Source organism: Ochotona princeps, chromosome 2 (assembly GCF_030435755.1).
Source record: "Ochotona princeps isolate mOchPri1 chromosome 2, mOchPri1.hap1, whole genome shotgun sequence".
NCBI lineage: Eukaryota > Metazoa > Chordata > Mammalia > Lagomorpha > Ochotonidae > Ochotona > Ochotona princeps.
In genome coordinates, this window is record NC_080833.1 from 103,640,851 (window position 1) to 103,660,197 (window position 19,347).

The following is a 19,347-nucleotide window of genomic DNA, read 5'->3' on the forward strand; positions in this document are numbered from 1 at the left end:
TTAGTCCTACATTCATTTCCTCGAGCATGGGTATCTTTGTGTTATCTAATGTGCGTTAGCTTCTCCCACCACCCTCCCCTGCCCGGTTAAAATAACCAAGAACTTTTCCGTTATTTTCTGGGAGAGGGATGGAGTACAGCTGAAATAGATTCTACCAAAAGAGAATTATATCACTTTTCCTGAGTTTTTTTTCACTTAGTATTGCTTAATTCAGTAATGATTTTTTTTTCTTACCCTTTGCCCCTCTTGTGAAACAATGAGTAACTGCAGTAAGTCACTTTTCTACCCTGGAAATAAGTTTCTTCATCTATAAAATGAAGATAATGGGAATTTTTCAGAATGTTCGCAAAGATGGTTTAAGAAAATCCTGATTATATGGAAGTCTGTTACTATGAAGGTCTTATTCTGTATGTTGTGTTTTTTGAAGATTAAAACACAAATCTATCCCAACGAAACCTCTGTTAAGGTTATACCAGTGAACAGAAAAAGTTTCAAGCAAACTCAGAAGGCGTCTTTAATGGTATTTATTGTAGTAAACAACATTGTTACAAAAGCATAATTTAACAGGCTTATCTACTTAGATACTTTAAATCACATACACAGATTTGCAAATCATCTTTGGTGCTCAGGGAACTTGTCAGGGTAGGAGATACCATACAAAGGAAAGAGGTCAAGTTGAAGCTTGGAAGAGATCACATGAGAAGAATCCGGCTCCTGCCATAGTTCTTCCTAAGTCACCCATAAAGAAGCCATCTGCAGTAGTGGCCCTCAGAAGGATGACAGCAGAAGACATGATGAATGGTTTCCAAAGGAGTTCTTCTCGGACAGTAAACAAATGGCAGCTCATTCCTTCAAGAATTTGTATTAAATATCCAGAAACAGCTTTCAGCCAAAGCCATAATGCATTCTCATTACAGCTCGGTATCTTCAGAACTGGCAGAAGAATTCGAGGCTGTACTGTGTGCCTGTACAAAAGAAAAGAAAGGATTGACAAGAGCCCAAGTGTGACTGTCAAGAGAGGCATGATCTGAGTTACGTGTAGGGAATAATCACTCACTAAAAACCAGATGACCTGAATTCTACACTTGGCTTTGATTCCAACGTGCTTTTGACACATTAGCAAGTGTCTTGATGTGTCCACAGTACATAATCTAGCATAGTGCTATAATTGACATGCAGGAATTTATAATTTTTTAAAGACAGTGTTAAGCATTCCAGCATACAAAGCCAGTAACTATTATGTATGTTCATTAAAATGAATATTTGTTTTTTATATTGCTAATCAGTAGAACTGATGTAAAACAATATTGAATGAAACTTTCAGGATCCTGGCATTGTATTAAATTTCCTTTATGAATTTAGATAAGTCTGTTCCTCTATGATAAACTACCAAACAGAAGGGCCAGCATTATAACACAGCAGGTTAGGTCTGTGATACTGACATCCCCTATTGGAGTGTTTGTTCAAGTCCAAGCTTCTCCACTACCAGTCCAACTCCCTGGCAATGTGCCTGGGAAAGCAGCAGAAGATGGTAAGAGCATTTGGGCCCAGCCACCCACTTAGGAGACCCAGATGGACTTCCAGGATCCCAACTTCAGCCTGGACAAGGCCCGGCCAGTGGTGGCCATTTGGGGAGTGAACCCACAAATGGAAGATATCCTTGTCTTTCTTTGCCACTCTGCCTTTCAAATGAACAAAAATCCTTAAAATAGCAAACAAATTTACCAAAGAATGTGCTCCAAATGTATATAGAAGAATACTTCAAGAAGTTCATGAAAAATAGAAGACTAATATTAGTGCAAAAACTTGAAATTCATGCTTAATATTTTCTACACACTAAAATTTGTGCCAAAATAAATTCACAAAATTCCGTTCTCTACGAACTTTTTGAAGTACCTTCAGACAGAAGGCTGTAATACATGCCAATTATTAATAATACTGTTCCTGACTACCACCATTCAATTTTCATGTTCACGGTGAGCCAAGCCCAGTGTTCAAAGTACTTTGACAATGTGATCCTGATAAAAACTCTGCCTTATGCCTGTGGGAAAACAGCAAATAAAGGCTGACAACATGAAAAACCTAGAATTTGTAGCTAAATGATCCTACTTGGGTTCTTCTAGTGATGCACATGATAATTTGACAACTTTTATCAGCCCTAAGCAATTGCTGTCACTTGCATGCTTTGAAAATAAGTTCATTGTCTTTACACTGTCTCCTCTCCTGCAATAACTATTTGTTAGTCATCTTTACATAGTCATTTTGTATTATTTTAGAAGCCAATGGCAATCCAACTTATCAGGGGCTTTGGTAAATTAAGTCGCTGAAAAATGTTGCTACCACTCACTCGTTCTCTTGCCATGTGCGAATCGTTCTCTGATCCCACAGGTGTTTCTTTGGCACCTGGGGGGATAGCTGGTGGAAGAGCCATGGAGGACACAATGGGGATTTTCTTAGCTTGGAAATACTCATAGGCTTGCTTTCCGCAGACTAAGAGTGTGACGTTTTCCCCACTGCTCTGGATTCTGTCCACCACCTTCTCATAGGGTTCGTCAAGCACATTTACACCATCCACTTCAATGATGACATCCTCATCCTCCAGCCCAGCCAGGTCAGCAGGGCTCCCCTTCTGTACCTGTGAACAGATACACTGAGTTATCAACTCCAAAGGGCATGTGAGACACTAACTTCCCTTCAGGAAGTTTATTCCTAACGGTGTAGTTATTTCCCCTTGTGTTACAGAAGGTACAAAGGGTCTTCTAAAGCTTGTCTACTGTGAGTGGTTAGTGTTACAGTGATTGAATATCAGAGTGTGCGTCTTCTAGGCTGGCAGCACTAGGCTTCCTAGTTCCACCTTCTACACTCAACTCTACAGCTGCCGGGAGAATCTCACTTTTGGTGCCTCCAAGATCTGTGCACTAAATGCAGAGAAGCAGCAGTGAGGGCTGATAGCAAATGTCAGAATCAAGTCAACTCACTATTTGATTTAAATGTGTCTAAAGAGGAGCAACAGATTTGGGAAGTAAAAGATCTTATAATGCACTCATAGTTAAAGGGTGTAAGATAGCATTTATCTGAATCCAAGTGAAATATGGGCCTTCAGTGTAAACTTTTTCCTAAGTCCTCAGTGGTTAGGAGAAGCCGAGACTGCCCTAACTGGCTGTGTTCTTGGTGGTGCCGGAACCAGGTACCATACCTCTTTGACGAATGAGCCCGGCCGACCTTGAATCGCATTTAAGTGAAAGCCATAGCCGTTTGCACCTTTCTCCAGCCTGCAGAGTTTAGGCTTATGATCCTCTGCTTCCTCTGTAGGATCTGCACTTGGGACCTCCAGAGGAACAGGAGTGGGACCCGCAGCCTCCTTGACAGAACCATTAGGCAGTTCTTGACTTTGGTAGTAGAAAAATGGGGAAAAACGAGCCTTTCGAAAGCAAAAGAAAAAGCAGTTGATTTAATTGTGAGTAGACTATTAGACATGGTTTAGTTTGTCATATATTCTACTTGTCTCTCCTACAGATTCTGATTATAGGTGATAAAACTACCCTACCACTGCAACCACAGCAAGGATGAAAGAAGTCTGAGCTTGGTCCTGGAGTAATGTGAAAAAAAAAAAAAAAACCACCAATGTTCACATGTACATAAAAGCAAAACAGAACAGAATATGCTATCCACTGATGCAAACAAAAAAACAGAGGTCTGACAGTTTCTTTGGACTCCCTGATAGCAAACAAGACACTGAGCAGCCCTACTTGGAATCCCCCATTGGGAGAAGACAAATCTGAAACCTGATGGCTCACACAAAGGTTCTGACCATTTCCCTTCCTGAAGATGATCCTAACTCCTCACATCATTTTTTATCTGAAGACTCAAGGCTATAGACCAACCTACATAAGGCCAGTTCTAGAAGTTCATAGAAAAATTGAATTAAAAGATTTTGGAAATTTAAAAAAAATAATTTTGGAAAAAAGGTGAAATCCATGCATAGCTCTCATGCATTTTCTGTGAACTTTCTGAAAACCTTTTTGCCGTAGTAATTGTGGGAGGACAGCAGTTACCATATGGATACACATTTTGCTAAATGTTATTTCCAACACTTTGCTTCTAACCATCCCTTCACCAACTCCACCCCCAGGATCTGTTGAACTCTGTTTTGCCATGTGTTATAACCAATAACTATTCTTGCCAAACTCACCATTTTCAAGTGCTTATCTATGCTAACTCTCAGAATTTCCATTTGAAGAAAGCAGTAAGTATAAAAGCAGAACAGGACATGTAATTTTTTTAAATTGAACTCGGTTTGCCCAGCATTGTGGTACAGGAAACTAAGTTGAGGCCTATAACCCCAGCATTCTGTATGGGAGACCTGGTTCAAGTCCCAGTTACTCCACTTGTAATCCAGCCCCCTGATTATGGTGCCCAGGAAAGCAGCACATGCTGCCCACATGGATGGAGTTCCTGGCTTCAACCTGAGCATTGCGGGCATCTGGGGAGGGGGCAACAGCTGGAAGCACAGACACTCTCCCTTTCAAATGATTTTTTTTGAAGAAAAAAGGAAATCAAAAAACAATGAAATGACTTTTGTTTTTAATAGAGCAAAAAGTTTAGCTGGCTGTGAGCAGATTGAGGACTAGGAGGGTAGATGTGGGTTTGGTGCAATCCCAGGTCAGCAGTTGAATGTCTATACTTGATAGGCAATCAAGGGCATGAAGGTGAGACAATGTGGTGCTCTTGAAATCACAACTGTAGCAGCCTAAAATGAGCTCTGGTTGTCATCTTAGGAACCACAACACCACATCTCCTTCCTTCCTGGGTGAGAACAGCACAAGCACCTTACCTAGGTCACCTTACTTTAGACCTTTCAGTGATAAACTGTTCCTTTAAAATGGGGAAGAAAAGAAAAAGAAGCTGTTCCTTATTGGAGTCTTGCTCTTTAAAAGGTGGAAAATTGATGACTCACTGCACACCAGAATAGCAGCACTACTCAAGCAAAATCACTATATGTAGAGCAGCAGTTAATTGTGAGGCAAATTACAGGGACATTAAAGTTTGAACACTTCGAACTTATGCTGTTACCCTACAGGGTAAGTTAGCCACTGCTTGTAGTACCAGCATCTCATACTGGAATGCATCTCAGCTGCTCCACATCCAATCCAGCTTACTGCACCTGCAAAAGCAGCAAAAGATGACCCACATGCTCTTTGTTCTTGCTAACTGGGAGACCCAGATGGAGTTGCTGGCTCCCGGTTTTGGCCTGGCCCAGCCTGGGTCCATTGCATCCATTTGGTGAATAGACCAATGGGTGGAAGATCTTTGTCTCTGATATTCCTCCTTTCATATAAAATAAGCATTTGGAAAAAGGAATATAAAAAACTTTAATATTTCATGAGTTTATGTTCATTCATTATTTGAATATGTACGTGTCTCACATGTGCTAGGAACTGCAACAGGCGTTTCTCTTGCTCACCAATCCATCTCAAGGGCCCACCTCCCACCCACCCTATGAAGTTGCCTTTGAGAAAGGAGCCAAGAAGAGAATAAGGGCAGATAGGGATTAATTTTTGCTCCATGAAACAAAAAAAGTTAAACCCTCCCATGGTCATATTATTGTGATTTCAGGAAGGGTCAGGAAGGACCTGATGCCAACAGTCCCTTTATAAACCTGCAGCAGTGGCTTCTAGCCTGCTGCTTGACATCTCTGCCAACTGGCATGGCGTGTACCGCTCTGCATACCTTACTTAGCCCATTTTTAGCAGTTTCAGTTGTTCTTAGCCCAAAACAAGCCCTATAGGCTTCTCCCTTTGTTCCAGCTGTACTGTACAGAACATCCCAACAAAAACAAATCTACTCATGTGCACAACCTGTCAAGTTCTTAAAGTCACTTTCTTCTCTAAAGTCTATGGTTATTCAACCCAAATACTTGGTAGCTTCCAAAACCTCTTCTGGCTACCTTGCCACTAGCTCTTCAAGGTTCTTAGAAATAGAATATTGATTTAACAAATGTGCAGCATTATTATGCATGCTGTGAACATTAATTCATTTAACTTTCATGGCCACTCTACCACAGCTACCCCCATATTACAACTAAATCAGTAGCTAATTTGTCCCAAGGTAACATTACTGGTAATTCCAGCATAACATGGCCAAATCAAAGATATCATGATCCTCAAATGGCAAATATCAATTGACAAAAAACACTAAATTACCTTTTATGGGGGAAGTGCATCATGGAACAGCAGCTTAAGCTGTGTCCATGTCTCCATTCCCAGGAGAAGCCCATATACTTTATCAGAACGCCAGTTCAAATCTGGCTACTCCACGTTTCTGATCCACTTCCTGCTAAGGCATCTGGGAGGCAGTAGATAATGACCCAAGCACTTGGGTCCTTGCTACCCACATGGGAGATTTGGATGGAATTCCTGGTTTCTGAGGAGTGAACCAGCAGATGAAAGACACGTCGTGTCTGTCGGTCTCTAGCTGTCTCCTTCACTGTCACTCTACATTTCAAACACATACATACATCTTGAAAATAAATGTAGAGCAACTACATGGAGTGTCATCAAGTTTCTGGTCTTTTTCTGTAGTCATATCAGGTCTCATTTGGTATTCATACAACTTAAACTTTGACATAATTTGGTACTTGAAATCTATCTCCTGCTTCAACTTAATCTTGTTGATTTTATTCTTTCCAACCTACTGATTTTGCATACTAATTATACTCTGCAGCACATTAACTGTCAGCATTTTATCCATCAGGTTAAATATGCTGTCATGTATCCACTTAAATGTAGTAAGCTGGTTTAGGATAGAAACAAGCAGCATGCCACTGACCCATATCCAAGTCTGTAAGGCATCAAATGACTGTCCCCCATCCTGTTGCTGATACAGTTTGACAGCAACGAGCAACTCCCTCCCCAACTGCCCCCACAGACACAAGAGAAAAAAAAAAGGCGGGGTTGGGGGACTGGAACATTTGTCCCTACTTTCCTCTATATCTTGACCTTCCCACCTTTACATCCCTCAACGATGTAAATAATTTTAAGGCCTGATGCAGTAGCCTAGCAGCTAAACTCCTCGCCTTGCACGTGCCGGGATCCCATATGGCCACCAGTTTTAGTCATGGAGTCCCCGCTTCCCATCCAGCTCCCTGCTTGTGGCCTGGGAAAGCAGTCAAGGATGGCCGAAAGCCATGGGACCCTGCACCTGCGTGGGAGACCCGGAAGAAGCTCCTGGCTTCAGACTGGATCAGCTCTGATTGTTGCAGCCATGTAGGGAGTGAATCAGCAGACAGAATATCTTCCTCTCTGTATATCTGACTTTCCAATAAAAATAAGTAAACCTTTAAAAAATAATAAAAAAGCAAATGTGCTGAGAAGAAAGGTATAATAAATTAACAATCCAAGTACTTGAGTTTAAACATTGGTTTCAATTTTTACCAAGCTCAGTGACTAGCAAATCACTTAGTCTCTCTAAGCTTGCTCTCTAATCTATGAAAAAGGACTAGCACCACCACCCACCCAAACTGTATCTTCCAATGTCCTTTGAATGCTTCTGTTACTACGCATCTCATAGAACAAGAACTTTTTATCTGGTTCATCTGTATGACCAACACCCAACAGGCAGATGGTACTTAAAAATCCCTCAATGACGATTAAACTCATCTGAAGCTCAGTTCCTATGGTAAAATACATGCTGTAAAACCTTAAAATATACAAATAGTAGGTGTTATGATTAAGAGTTGCTAAAAGGCAGCTGGAGTTTTGGTGCAGCAGGATTAAGCCACCACTTGCAATGCTGACATCCCACAACAGTTCTAGTGCTGGCGATTTTGCTGCTTCTGATGAGCGTGGAAATGCAGAGAAGATGTACTTGGACTGCTGTCATCCATCTTGGATGACCCGGATGGAGTTCCTGGCTCCTGGCTTCAACCAGGCCTAGACCCAGCTGTTGTGGCCATGTGGGGATGAGCCGTAGATGGAAGATATTCTTTCTCTTTCACTCTTTCAAATAGAAAAGTTGCTGAGAGGAAGTTTAGTCCAAGTCAGCTTGATGAATCCATTTCTATTCCCTTTGATTTGCTAAGGATTTGTACCCTGTTTAATAATTCTCTAGTCTTTTCAGAGATTGGTGGACTCTACTGATCTACATTTTAAAATCCCATTATTCTCCATTTTGAAACTTAAGGCTATTTGTTACAAACCTATTTTTCAAATAATTTTTGCTTTTGTTTTTGTTTTTTTACAGAGCGAGGAGTAAAGAGAAATAGAAAAAGATGTCCTCTATCTACTGGTTGACTCCCCAGATGGCTGCGACAGCTGGGGCTAGGTCAGGCCAAAACCAGGAGCTAGGAGCTTCTTTCAGGTGTCCCACCTGGGTAGCAAGGAAGCAAACACTAGGGCCATCCTCCACTGCTTTCCCTCTCATTAGCAGGGAGCTGGACTAACGTGGAACAGCCAGGACTCGACCAATATCCATATGGGATGCTGGCAGTATGATATGCAGCACCACAATGAAGGTCCCAGGGTTTTTTTGGGGGGAGGGGGGTGTTTTGTTTAAATTTATTTAAGAGAGGGAGAGCTCCCACTCTTAGTTTACAACCAAGATATGTGAAAGGACTAGAGTTTAGAATGGGGCCTAGGTTTCCCACATAGTTGGCTACACCTCTACCTGCAGGTCTGCATTAGCAGGGATCCAGGAGCTGGTTATCAAACCCAGGCACTAGGATATTGGTTGCAGGCACTTAACCACTAGACAAAGCACCTGGTCTTTCAAAATATCCAGTCTAGACACCTGGAATCCATTTACCAATCATTTGACATTCTCTCACAGTACCAATGTGAGATTCAATTCAGTCTTAGGGGCGAATGATTGTTACGCCCATTCTAGTGTAAAGAACAAAGGAGGAACTCAAGCCAGAGTGTGAATGTGTGAGTGAACAGGCCCAACCTTAACGCAAGCACATGGGGCCTGTTCTACTTACCAGCTTATATAGACTGTCCGTCTCTTTGTCAACCACCAGCAGGGAAGTCTGGTCTCCACCCTTTTTAATCATTTCCACCACACTGTCATGATCGAGGGATTCCACAGATGTGCCATTGACCGCAATTACCAGATCGTTGCTCTTCAGGCCAGCTGCCTCTGCTGGACTTCCAGAGTCTATGTCCTTGATGATCTGACCTACCGGCCGAACAACAGGAAAATGAAATGATCAGAAAACACGTCCCTAAACACACTGTTGAAACATCTACTGGAGTCCAGGGACCTGATGAAGCTCATATAAAACACATGCTGAGTACAACCACTGCCCTTCTGGCATCTCAGAAAACCTAGGAGCATTTTGCTCAGGTTCATTTCCTGCTCAGAACTCTCTAGGAACATACCTTGCATTTTACAATAAAGTGTCATCCTCTAAAAGTGTCTGACATTCCATCTTGCCAAAATAGCAATAATCATTGAGCATCACCGGGTTCCCAGGAGGTCAATAGGCTAACCTGTAGCCATATCAAGAGTCTTCAAAAAATTCATGAAAAGAAGAGCATCATGAAGAAATAATTTCTTGTAATTTCCAAAAATTTCTGCATCAAAACAAGCTTTTAATTCTGATTTCCCATGAACTTTTTGAAGTACCCTTGTATGTCTTATATAGAAGCTAAGCTGGAAAAAAAAAAGTGGGGAAGGAGGCCAGGAAGACAGGTATAATGAACTAACACAAAGGAAAGTGAAAATGAAAAAAAGCTATTAATATAAAAACTGAGGCAGGGGAAAGGTAGGCGAGGGAGGGGCTCTGGACACCGATGCGGCATGTTAGTAGCAGCTGACTGTATTCAACTGTGAATGCATCCGAGTGAACACCTCGCCTGGTGTGCCTTTAGCTGTCTTCTCCTGACTTGGCACTTTATCGTTACCACACACCTCCCATCTCTTAAGCTTTAGCCTTCACACTGTGTGAACAAGCTCCAGTTCTAATTTTTCAGCTACCTGCTGGGCATTTCCAACAAGATATCCCATAGATGTCTCAAATGCCATTTATTCAAATGAAAAATCAGCTCTGTCCACTCCCCATTTCCAAGCCCCTCTTCCTGGTCACCTGTTAGTGGAACCATCCCTGAGTTAACACCCAACAACTGATCATTCCTACATTCACCCCTATAACCAGTCAGTTGCTACATCCTTCAGTGCTGCCTTAATATTTTACATACCCCTCTTCTTGGTCATTTCCAGTAACCTGAATGCAATTTGCAGTAGTTTCTGCCTGGGATTGTATCTATCCTGCTATAGCTTTTACTACCGGCTCTCCCCTCTCCCTTGTTCTCCAAGTCAGATCAGCCTTCTGACCCACCTTGTGGCCCTAAGCATGCACTCCCCAAGGCAACACACATACAGGCTTTGCAAATAACCAGTCCCGAGTTGGATCCCAGGTATACCACAACTATTTGACTTTTACATAATTACCAGGTCTTCTCCAAGCCCTCAATTTCAGCAATTCTTGTGGAATGATCAAGAGTCATGGAGATGTTTAAAGCTCCTAAGTCACTGTAGGCTTCACTTCTGCCTCATATGGCACAAAGAACTTTAAACTTCCTATGAACTAATGAGCCAGTTCCAGACTCCAACCTGACACTGAAACACCAAAATTCCCTTAACAGCTCTCTCCCTTCCTAACCGCGATTGTTGCGCAACACATCAGACCCCAATCACACTGTCCCCATGTGTCCCCACTTTGCTCACTCCATGCCTGGAATGACCTCACTTACCCTGGCTCTATCTAATTTCCCAAATTTTAACCAGACTACAAGGCCCAAGCTCAAGTGTGACCTGTGCTGTGCAGCCTTCCAGTACCCTATGTGAAAAACTTGTATTAACCCTAACTCCCTCAGTGCTTGGTCTGCACCCCTTGTGAAGGTACCTATCCCTCCCTACCTTCAGCTATGGGCAGATGTGTCTTACCTCCTGTGATAAGTAACACCCCCTTGATTCAGTCACTTCAAAACACTTGAACATATTTTTCTACAATATGAACCAAATTTATATTTGATGAATATGTATAAAGTAGAAAAAATGGCAATGTCCAGGTGGATACCAGCTCACACGACCTGACTTGCATTCTGTTATGTATTTTCCTTCCTGGAAGTGCCTTAGTTCTTCTGGTTTAAGTTACAAGGAAGCAGAAAGGCTCCTTCCTGCTCATGTTTGAGTCCCAGGCCATGACCCACACCTCTGCCTCAGCCCCTGCCACGTGCGGCTGCTGGCTAGCTCACAACAGCTCATAAGAGCCAGCTGCAAACAACACTTAGCAACTCTGCCTTCAGTGACTTCCTGTAGCTAGCTTGAATTCAGATCTGGTATTTACACCAAACCTCAAACATTTCAAATCAGGACTTTTTTTTTTTTTTTCGGAGAGCCAATTTACCAACATCACCACTCCTAGATCCTACGCTTTGCTTTATCACACTTGAGGGGGCCCAAGCCCCCAAGTGCTGGAAAAACTGACCCCATTTCTTTCCTACTGTTTTGCTTTTCCTGTGGATCAGGAATTGAGGGCCTCGATGAAGAGCTAGCTGGTTACGCCGCCAGGTTTGGGGCCCTTCTAGTGCCTTACCTTGCTGTTCTGAACTTGCCCTCAGATAGAAACCATAGCCATTGCTTCCCTTCTTCATCTCCACGAGGCGGGGCTGCTGGGGCAGCAGCTTCAAACTGGCCGACTCTCTCCTGAACTGTATCTTCTGCTCACTGTGGCGTTTATCCGTGTCTTTGTCCACTAGAAGGAACATGATCCGGTTGCCTGACTTCTTCACCTGCAGCACAACACACGGATGAGGGACATCAGCTGGGCAACGGCAGTCTCCATGAAGAAGCACCCGACCTCCCGACAGAAAACATGAAATCGGGTCTTGAATTAAGCCGTTTCTGACACCTTCCTATCATCTAACAGGTATTGCTCTATCGCTACTGCTACAGCTGCTTTCCCTTTGCTGCGTATGACTTCCACCCCCACAGATGTCACCTGAAACCAGGCAAGACCTGGAATTCAGAAAACCTGGAAGGATGGATGGATGGATGGATGGATATATATATATATGAAGAATAAGTTAATTAAATTTTTAAGATTTTATTTTTATTTGGAAAGGCAGGTATATAGAGAAGGAGATAGAGAAAGATCTGCCATCTGCTGGTTCACTCCCCAAGTGGCTGCAATGGCTGGAGCCGAGCCAATCCAGATTCAGAAGCCAGGAGCTTTCTCTGGGTCTACCATGTGGGTACAGGGTCTGAAGACTTTGGGCCATCCTCAGCTGCTTTCCCAGGCCACAAGCAGGGAGCTGGATGGGAAGTGGAGCATCTGGGATAGGACCCAGTGCCCATATGGGATCCCAGTGGATGCAAAGTGAGGATTTAGCCACTAGGCTATTGCACCAGGCCCAAGTTGATTAATTTTTAAGGTTTTGCATGATCCCCCCCCAAAAAAATTTCCAATTGTTTTTCACATGTCATGGAACCAGGCCAGGACCGATGATCTGTAGTTATCCAGTATCCTCCATGGGAGTTCTGGACACTGGTCCATCCTTATCTTTGGTTTCAGTGATCCGTAGACAACTATGATAAAAATGCTAAATGTTAAAATTCTAGAAATAGACTATTCATAAGAGTTTTTTAATCTTGGCATTGGTTTTCATTATTTTTAATTCTTAATTCAATTTGAAAGGCAGAGCAACAGAGAAAGTGAATTTCCATGCACTGTTCACATCCCCAGGGCCCACAACAGCCAGGGCTGGCCCAGGCCAAAGCCCAGGGGCCACATGGGGGACAGACACCCAAGTATTTGGCCTACCATTTGCCTCCTCCCAGGTACGCACTAACAAGAAGTTGCAATCAAGCCCAGGTCTTGAAATGCAGACTTCCCCGGGAGTGACTTCACCACTGTGCCTAACACCCACCCCGATGCATGAGTTTTTAGTGGCACGCATTCTGCAGAGCAGAATCAAATCTTGGGCCATCCCACTCCATCCTGCCTGGGACGTGAATCATCCCTTTGTCTTGCACACCCACACTGTGGGACCACCCACTCCTTGATCACTCAGTATCCATCTCAGTTGTGAGATCAGCTGTCATGGTATCATAGTGCTTGTGTTCAGGGAGCCCTTGTTTTACTTTATAATGGTCCCACAGCACAAGACTATTTTATTATAGCTTATCATTATAATTGATTTAATGACCTTCTATGACTGTAATAAATTCAATGTTGAGATGATGATACTAAAATATTTTCTTAGGAATTGGAAGATAACCAAGGCAGTGACAAATGCAGTAGTCCCCTGTTACAAGAGGAGAATGTGTTCCAAAATGTTCCACAGATGCCTAAAACCACACTAGTACTACAGCCTACATATAGTATTTTTTCCCATACATGCTGACAATGGTAACATTTTTAATTTAAACGTGGTAAGAGACAAACTGAAAATAAGCAATTATATAAAAGTTATTTTTAAATTATTTCTGGAATTTCCATTTAACATTTTCAGGCTGCAGCTGACCACAAGTAACTGAAATCAGGGAAAGCAAAACTACAGATGAAAGGTCACTAGTGCATAAAGATGATGCAAAAGATAAAGCTGATGGTTCTCAGAGGCCTCGTGTTAGGAAGCCACAAAGGGTTTATTACAAAATGTTCTATTAACACTGCTGAGCCACTAGTGAGTATCCTGACACAGCAGGGCAACCTAACTGGTCCACAAGCTTAGCTGACCTCTTCCCACTCTGTCTGTCACTTGTAATGAGAGCAGATAAAAGGATAAGAAAAGTCCCCCTGCGGGCACACCTTTTCAACCACCTCCTCGTGGCTGGCATCTTCTACATTCTCTCCATTCACTTCAATCAAGTGATCTCCAGCCAGGACACCAGCCTTCATAGCCACACCCTGAGGAATTATATCTGTCATGTACACTCCCTTTTTGCCTGGAAGAGAAGAGAAGGAATTCCATCACACAGAAAAACTAAAAGTCTCAAATGGGAAAAGCAGAACTTTTAATTTTATAGCTAACTCAAATAGCCCTTGGCTTATGATCTGGAATCACAGTTATACCTCCTAGCACAAAACTTGACTCCCGGCTCATCTGTGGGAGGGTACATGTTGATTTCAGTTGAACCCCTGAGATCCTTGGCCACTTGGCCCACCACATCCCACATCATGCCCGTGCTGGAGCCTGTGTTGTCCTTCCTGGATTCTCTGCCTTCCCAGAGGTAGGAGAAACCTGCTCCCTTCCCTCATCTTTGGTGTCACTGGGGATCTACACAGTGGAGTCAGTAATGAGGTGAGGACAGAGGCATGGTGGTAAGGGAAAAGCATGCAGTAAGGTGGTGGTGCTTTGGGTGCTACAAAAAGAAATGTTGTCAGTTATTTTAGGACAATGCTATTTTAGTCTAGGCAAGGGGTAGCCTCATAGCACAAACCAGCTGTGAATAATAGCAATAACTTAAAGTTTACCTCCTAAACACATTACATTTATTACTATTTTTCTTTTTCTGGTCAGGGCCATGTCTTATCCTGGCCCAGATGTCATGCTTCCACCTTTTTTTTCCAAAAAAAAATTTTTGTTTCGTTTTTTGCAAGAGTTAGAGAGAAAAGGAGAAATAGATCTTGTATCCACTGATTCACTTGCCAAATGACCACAACTGCCAAGAGCTGGGCTGGTCTGAAACCAGGAGCCCCTTCTGGATGTCCCATGTAGGTACAGGAGCCCAAACACTCCACTGCCTTGCCAGACCATTATCAGAGAGCTGGACTGGAAGCAGAGCAGCCAGGATTCAAACTAGTACCCACATGGGATGCCTCCATCTTGGGTCAAGGCTTGTCATGCTATGCCATGGCACCAGCCACTAAGAAATCATTTTCTTCATAAAGCCAAGCTACGCTATACACCATGACATTAGCACCAGAGCCAAATGAGTGGAGTGTAAATGCGTCTCAATGTTTGTTTCGCCACTTTGCTGATCATGGGCTTCTGAGCCATGTCAAGCTTCCCTCAACTGCCCGTGTGCTTACCGACCAGCAGATCCGAGAATGATCTCCTTCAACTAGCTTACATCTCCTACTGCAGATTAAATGGGTTTTCAGACCAATTTTAGACTTCCCATGGTTTGACTCCATCACTTACTAAACCACTAGTACCTCGCCAGTACAGGGAAGCAGCTGGCGGTGGGCAACGCTCAAGATGGAACCGACCAGTTGCTGTAGTTCCCCTGGGTACAGCCTACAATCCAGAGAGACCAGACCAGAGCTACAGCCAATCCACACTCGTGAAATGCCAGCAAGAGGATCTCAGTCACCACTGGACATCCAGGATCCCCCACATCATCACATACCCCTCACCTAGAGGTCAGCGGTGCACCTCAGCATAGTTGGGGCTGAGCCACAACTGAGGCCACCTCAAGGTACAGTAGAGCGAATGACCAACCATCGGATCTTCTGGGCAATGAGAAATCCTGTTCTTATGCTAAAGTTCTACTAGGAAAAACCTCTGGGTTTTTTTTGTTTTTGTTCTGTTCTGTTTTGTTTTGTTTTTGCCTGTCACATTTTCAACCTCCCCTGCACCTTTACCCTGAGGACTCTAGAAAAGAATGACAAAGACCCCTGTCGTCATAGGGTTAGCCTGAAAAACACTAGGCAAGAGGAAAGCCCAGTGCCCCTCTCCTCAGCCCCCTGCCCCCAGCCCCCACTGCTGTGCAATGCCCGATTCTTCATAGTGCAATGGTACCAGGCAGGAGAAGGGGTGGAGGGCAGGGAGGGGAAGCGAAGAGCCCATTTGGCACTCAGAGCAACTGAAAAGCGGTCAAAGGAGAAAAGTCATTCCACGATGGCAACGTCTTGATCCCCAAGGCTGTTGTCCCCGCCCGCCTCCAGCTCACCTTGGACAGTTGTCAGCGAGAAGCCATAGCTTTTTCCCTCCTTCACCAGGTAGCAGAGACGCGGCTGCGGCCAGGTATCCACGCTTCCGTTCATCACGGGACCAGGTTTCTCATCATTCACACGTGGCTGCTCCTGACTTTGACCCAGCTCCTTCAAATCTACCTTTTTCTTCATGGCGTCCTCATACGAATCGCCATCCAGGACTAGTAAAGTCACTGAATTCCCGCTCTTTCTGACAAGATCCACAACCTAGGACAGAGAAGGAGGCAGGATCACTGCACAAATATACTGGCACAATGCCTCGTCTGTGAGCAGCTAACATGCACCTACCTCGCAGCGTGGGGATGAGGATTTTACAGTCATCGTTTCTTGGCTTTTTGGCCCAGATCAAGTGTGATGAGAATTTAACAGCGATCGATGCCCAACATGTAGGCTCGCCTAGTACAGCCTTTCTGCCCATGGACGCCACCAAGGAAGCCCGACAGCTGCAGAGGCGCTTCCCCAGAGCACCGAGAGCGCCATGGACAGTGCAGGAAAGAGACGGAACACTAAGCCCGCTAAGCACCATGAGTTTGACACAGGCTGGGGGTGGGGGGATGGGCAGCAGATGCAACCACAAGTGCAAGGCCACAAGGCCACACGAGGTGGTGAAAGAGTTGTAGAACCAAAGAGTGCTGTGTGAAGAGAAGATTCCCAAAGATAAGGGGCCCACACAACTCTGAAAAAGGCCTTTGCTGGTGGCATGAAAGAGGACACTCAGACGTGATTTTGAGCATATGGGAAAACCAAACTGACTGAAGCAATGGCTAGCCAACACAGCAGTGGGGGGGGTGAGCTTTGATGACCTTGACCCTACAGATAAAGTTGTCATTCAGAAAGACAGTGCTGTGAATGGTCACAGCCTTCAAGGCACGCACGTTCTGGTGAAGCAGGATACAGCCAGTGCTGCATCTGCCCCAAGAGTGCAAAATGGTTCTGGAAACTTCAGTGGTGGTCCAGGAGACAGTTTTGGTGGCAATGATAACTTTGGTTGTAAAGGAAGTTGGTCACGGTGGCTTTGGTGGCAGCCAAGGTGGCAGTGATTATGGTGGCAAGTGGGGATACTTAAGATGGATTTAGTAATAAGGGATGTAATTTTGGATGTAGTGAAGCTATGACGACTTTGCAAGTTACAACAATCAATCTTCAGATTTTGGACCCATGAAGGGAGAAAACTTTGGAGGTAAACGCTCTGGTCCCTCTGGTGATGGCTGCCAATGTTTTGCCAAACCACAAAATTAAAGTGGCTGTGGTGGTCCCAGCAGCAGCTGTAGCTAGGCAGAAGTTCTTAATGACTGCCAGGAAACAAAGCTTAGCAGGGAAAGGAGAGCTATAGGGCCAAGGACGCCGCCGGCTCCAGCAGATCTGAGAGCTCCGCTGAGCACAGTGGTGGTGGGACCCAGCTGCTACCAAGCAATCATGTTTTAGTCACTACCCATGTGTACTCAGGACTGCACCTGTGACTCATTGGAGACTGGGCATTTTAGTTTATGTTACATAGAAAGTGGAAAGCATTCCAATCAAGGGTTTTTAATGTAGTTTCTTTTTATGCACCCACGCTGTTGATTGCCAAATGAACTAGCCTGATCATGATGCTAAATATATATATACACACACATATATATGTATGTATGTATGTATGTATATGGGGGGGAGGGGGTGAGGGATTCCCAGAGCCTATGAAACTGTCACATAATGCAAAATATTAATAAAAATATAAAAAAAAATTTTTTTTAATTGCCTAGCACAGTTTCTGGCATATGATGACCATGCAGTACATGTTAGAACTGATGTTACTGAAATATAAAAAGAGGGGCTGCTGTAGCATAACAGGTAAAGATACCATCTGTGACGCCAGCATCCCATCACATACCAGTTTGAGTCCTGCTGCTCCACTTCTGACTTTGCTCCATGCTGATGGCCTGGGAAAAGCAGCAGAGGATAACCCAAGTGCTTGGGCCCCTGCTACCTGCCGGGGAGACTCAGATGAAGCTCCTGGCTTCAGCCTGGCCCAGTCCAGGCTCTTATGGCCAGGAAGCATGTGTACTCTCCCCCTTTGTCTCTGCCTCTTTTTCTGCAACACTTTCAAATACATAAACCTTTTTTAAAAAATCTTAAAAAAAAAAAGTGTGATTCTTATTTACTTGTAAGGGACTTGATTTTCCAATATAAAGTAACAAATCCTGCTCTTGGCAACCAGTAAAGAACTGAGCTCCTCCGACCTCTAACATGACCATCAGTAGAGCAGATGTGGAAGCTAGCGAGACCCTGAAGGGACCCTCAAGGTGCCAGTCACCTGCATATGCTCTTCCTTGTCCACAAAGGCCCCGTTGATCCGCAGCACTCTGTCTCCATCCCGCAGGCCAGCCTTCTCGGCAGGGCTGCCCTTCTCAACCACCCGCACCAGGTGGCCTTCGGTGTCTTTCTCGATTCGCAGAAAGAAACCATAGTTTTGCCCTTCTTGTTTGGACAGTTTGCATTCTCGGGGGTTGAAGGTGGAGGCCATTTCTGGAGAAAAAAAAAAAAGAAATTCATGGGGGAAAAAATAGAGTAAGAGCCCTGTTCCCCAGCCCTGTCATCCTGTTCTTCATGCAGTGCCAAGTCTAGACTGCATGGCAGCATTGGCATATCAGCTGCCTTTTACCACTTGCTCAAGATTTCCAAACCTGTATCCAAGAATGACCTTTTAATGTGCATTTCAGATTCACAGTCTCAACTGGATACTGCACACAGAGGGCTCAACTCCAGGATCCCCAACAGCACTTCTTTTTATCCCCCAACTCAAAGAAACTAAGTCCAAATACATAACTCAACAAGTGCAAGAGAACACTTGGCAAATCTATCAAGTTCTAGGCACAGATGATGAACACACAGATAGGAGAGCCACACTTTGCCTCTCCTATCAGAGAGAACGTAAGTACATGTTTACAATAGTGTGCGGGATATTGTATTGTAGAACAGAGTGGTAAGGAAGAACATAAGGCTCTCAGGAAGAGGGCTGGAGGACCTGTATACCGCTTCCTGGAGGAATGACTTTTTCAAGGATGAGTAGGAGTCACATGAAGTAAGGCAGAACAAGGAATCCCATAAACAATGTAGTTGAGGGCAGGGAATGAATGCGTGAATCCAGGCCTCACGTCTGGTCTGATCAGCTGGTGATGCAATGGAAAAGTTGGTTGTAGAGGATCTTGAGGTTTCTGGTCACAGCAGAGATGCCACCAGAGAAGAGGACTCCTATGGCTGGGCCAGCGCTCTTGGCTCTAGAAGTGGCCCGTTTCCATCCCTCCTGCCCCTCCTGTTGCCCTGTCATAGGACCGGGACCTTAAGCTATAGGTCGAGCACAGAACCAATGTGAAAGTCAAGAGTTAGGGCTTTGATTGCCAGTTAAGAGGAAAGCAGCTGTCAATTCC

General features: G+C 44.1%; 1 protein-coding gene across 2 annotated transcripts; it reads right to left on the reverse strand.

Annotated features, from left to right (window-relative positions):
- Positions 1-559: 559 nt before the first annotated feature.
- PDZK1 (PDZ domain containing 1) lies at positions 560-18,443 on the reverse strand. Of its 2 annotated transcripts, XM_058660152.1 has the most exons (8): positions 18,234-18,443; positions 15,898-16,147; positions 13,811-13,947; positions 11,597-11,792; positions 8,978-9,174; positions 3,197-3,421; positions 2,348-2,635; positions 560-965 (listed from the first exon to the last, which is right to left on the reverse strand). In XM_058660152.1, exons 1-8 carry the CDS (start codon positions 18,441-18,443, stop codon positions 912-914), a joined length of 1,557 nt encoding a protein of 518 aa, XP_058516135.1. In that variant the 3' UTR covers positions 560-911. The 2 variants fall into 2 exon arrangements, with proteins under 2 accessions (XP_058516135.1, XP_058516134.1); XM_058660151.1 differs by lacking the exon at positions 560-965 and having other exon boundaries at positions 2,266-2,635.
- Between the last annotated feature and the right edge of the window lie 904 nt (positions 18,444-19,347).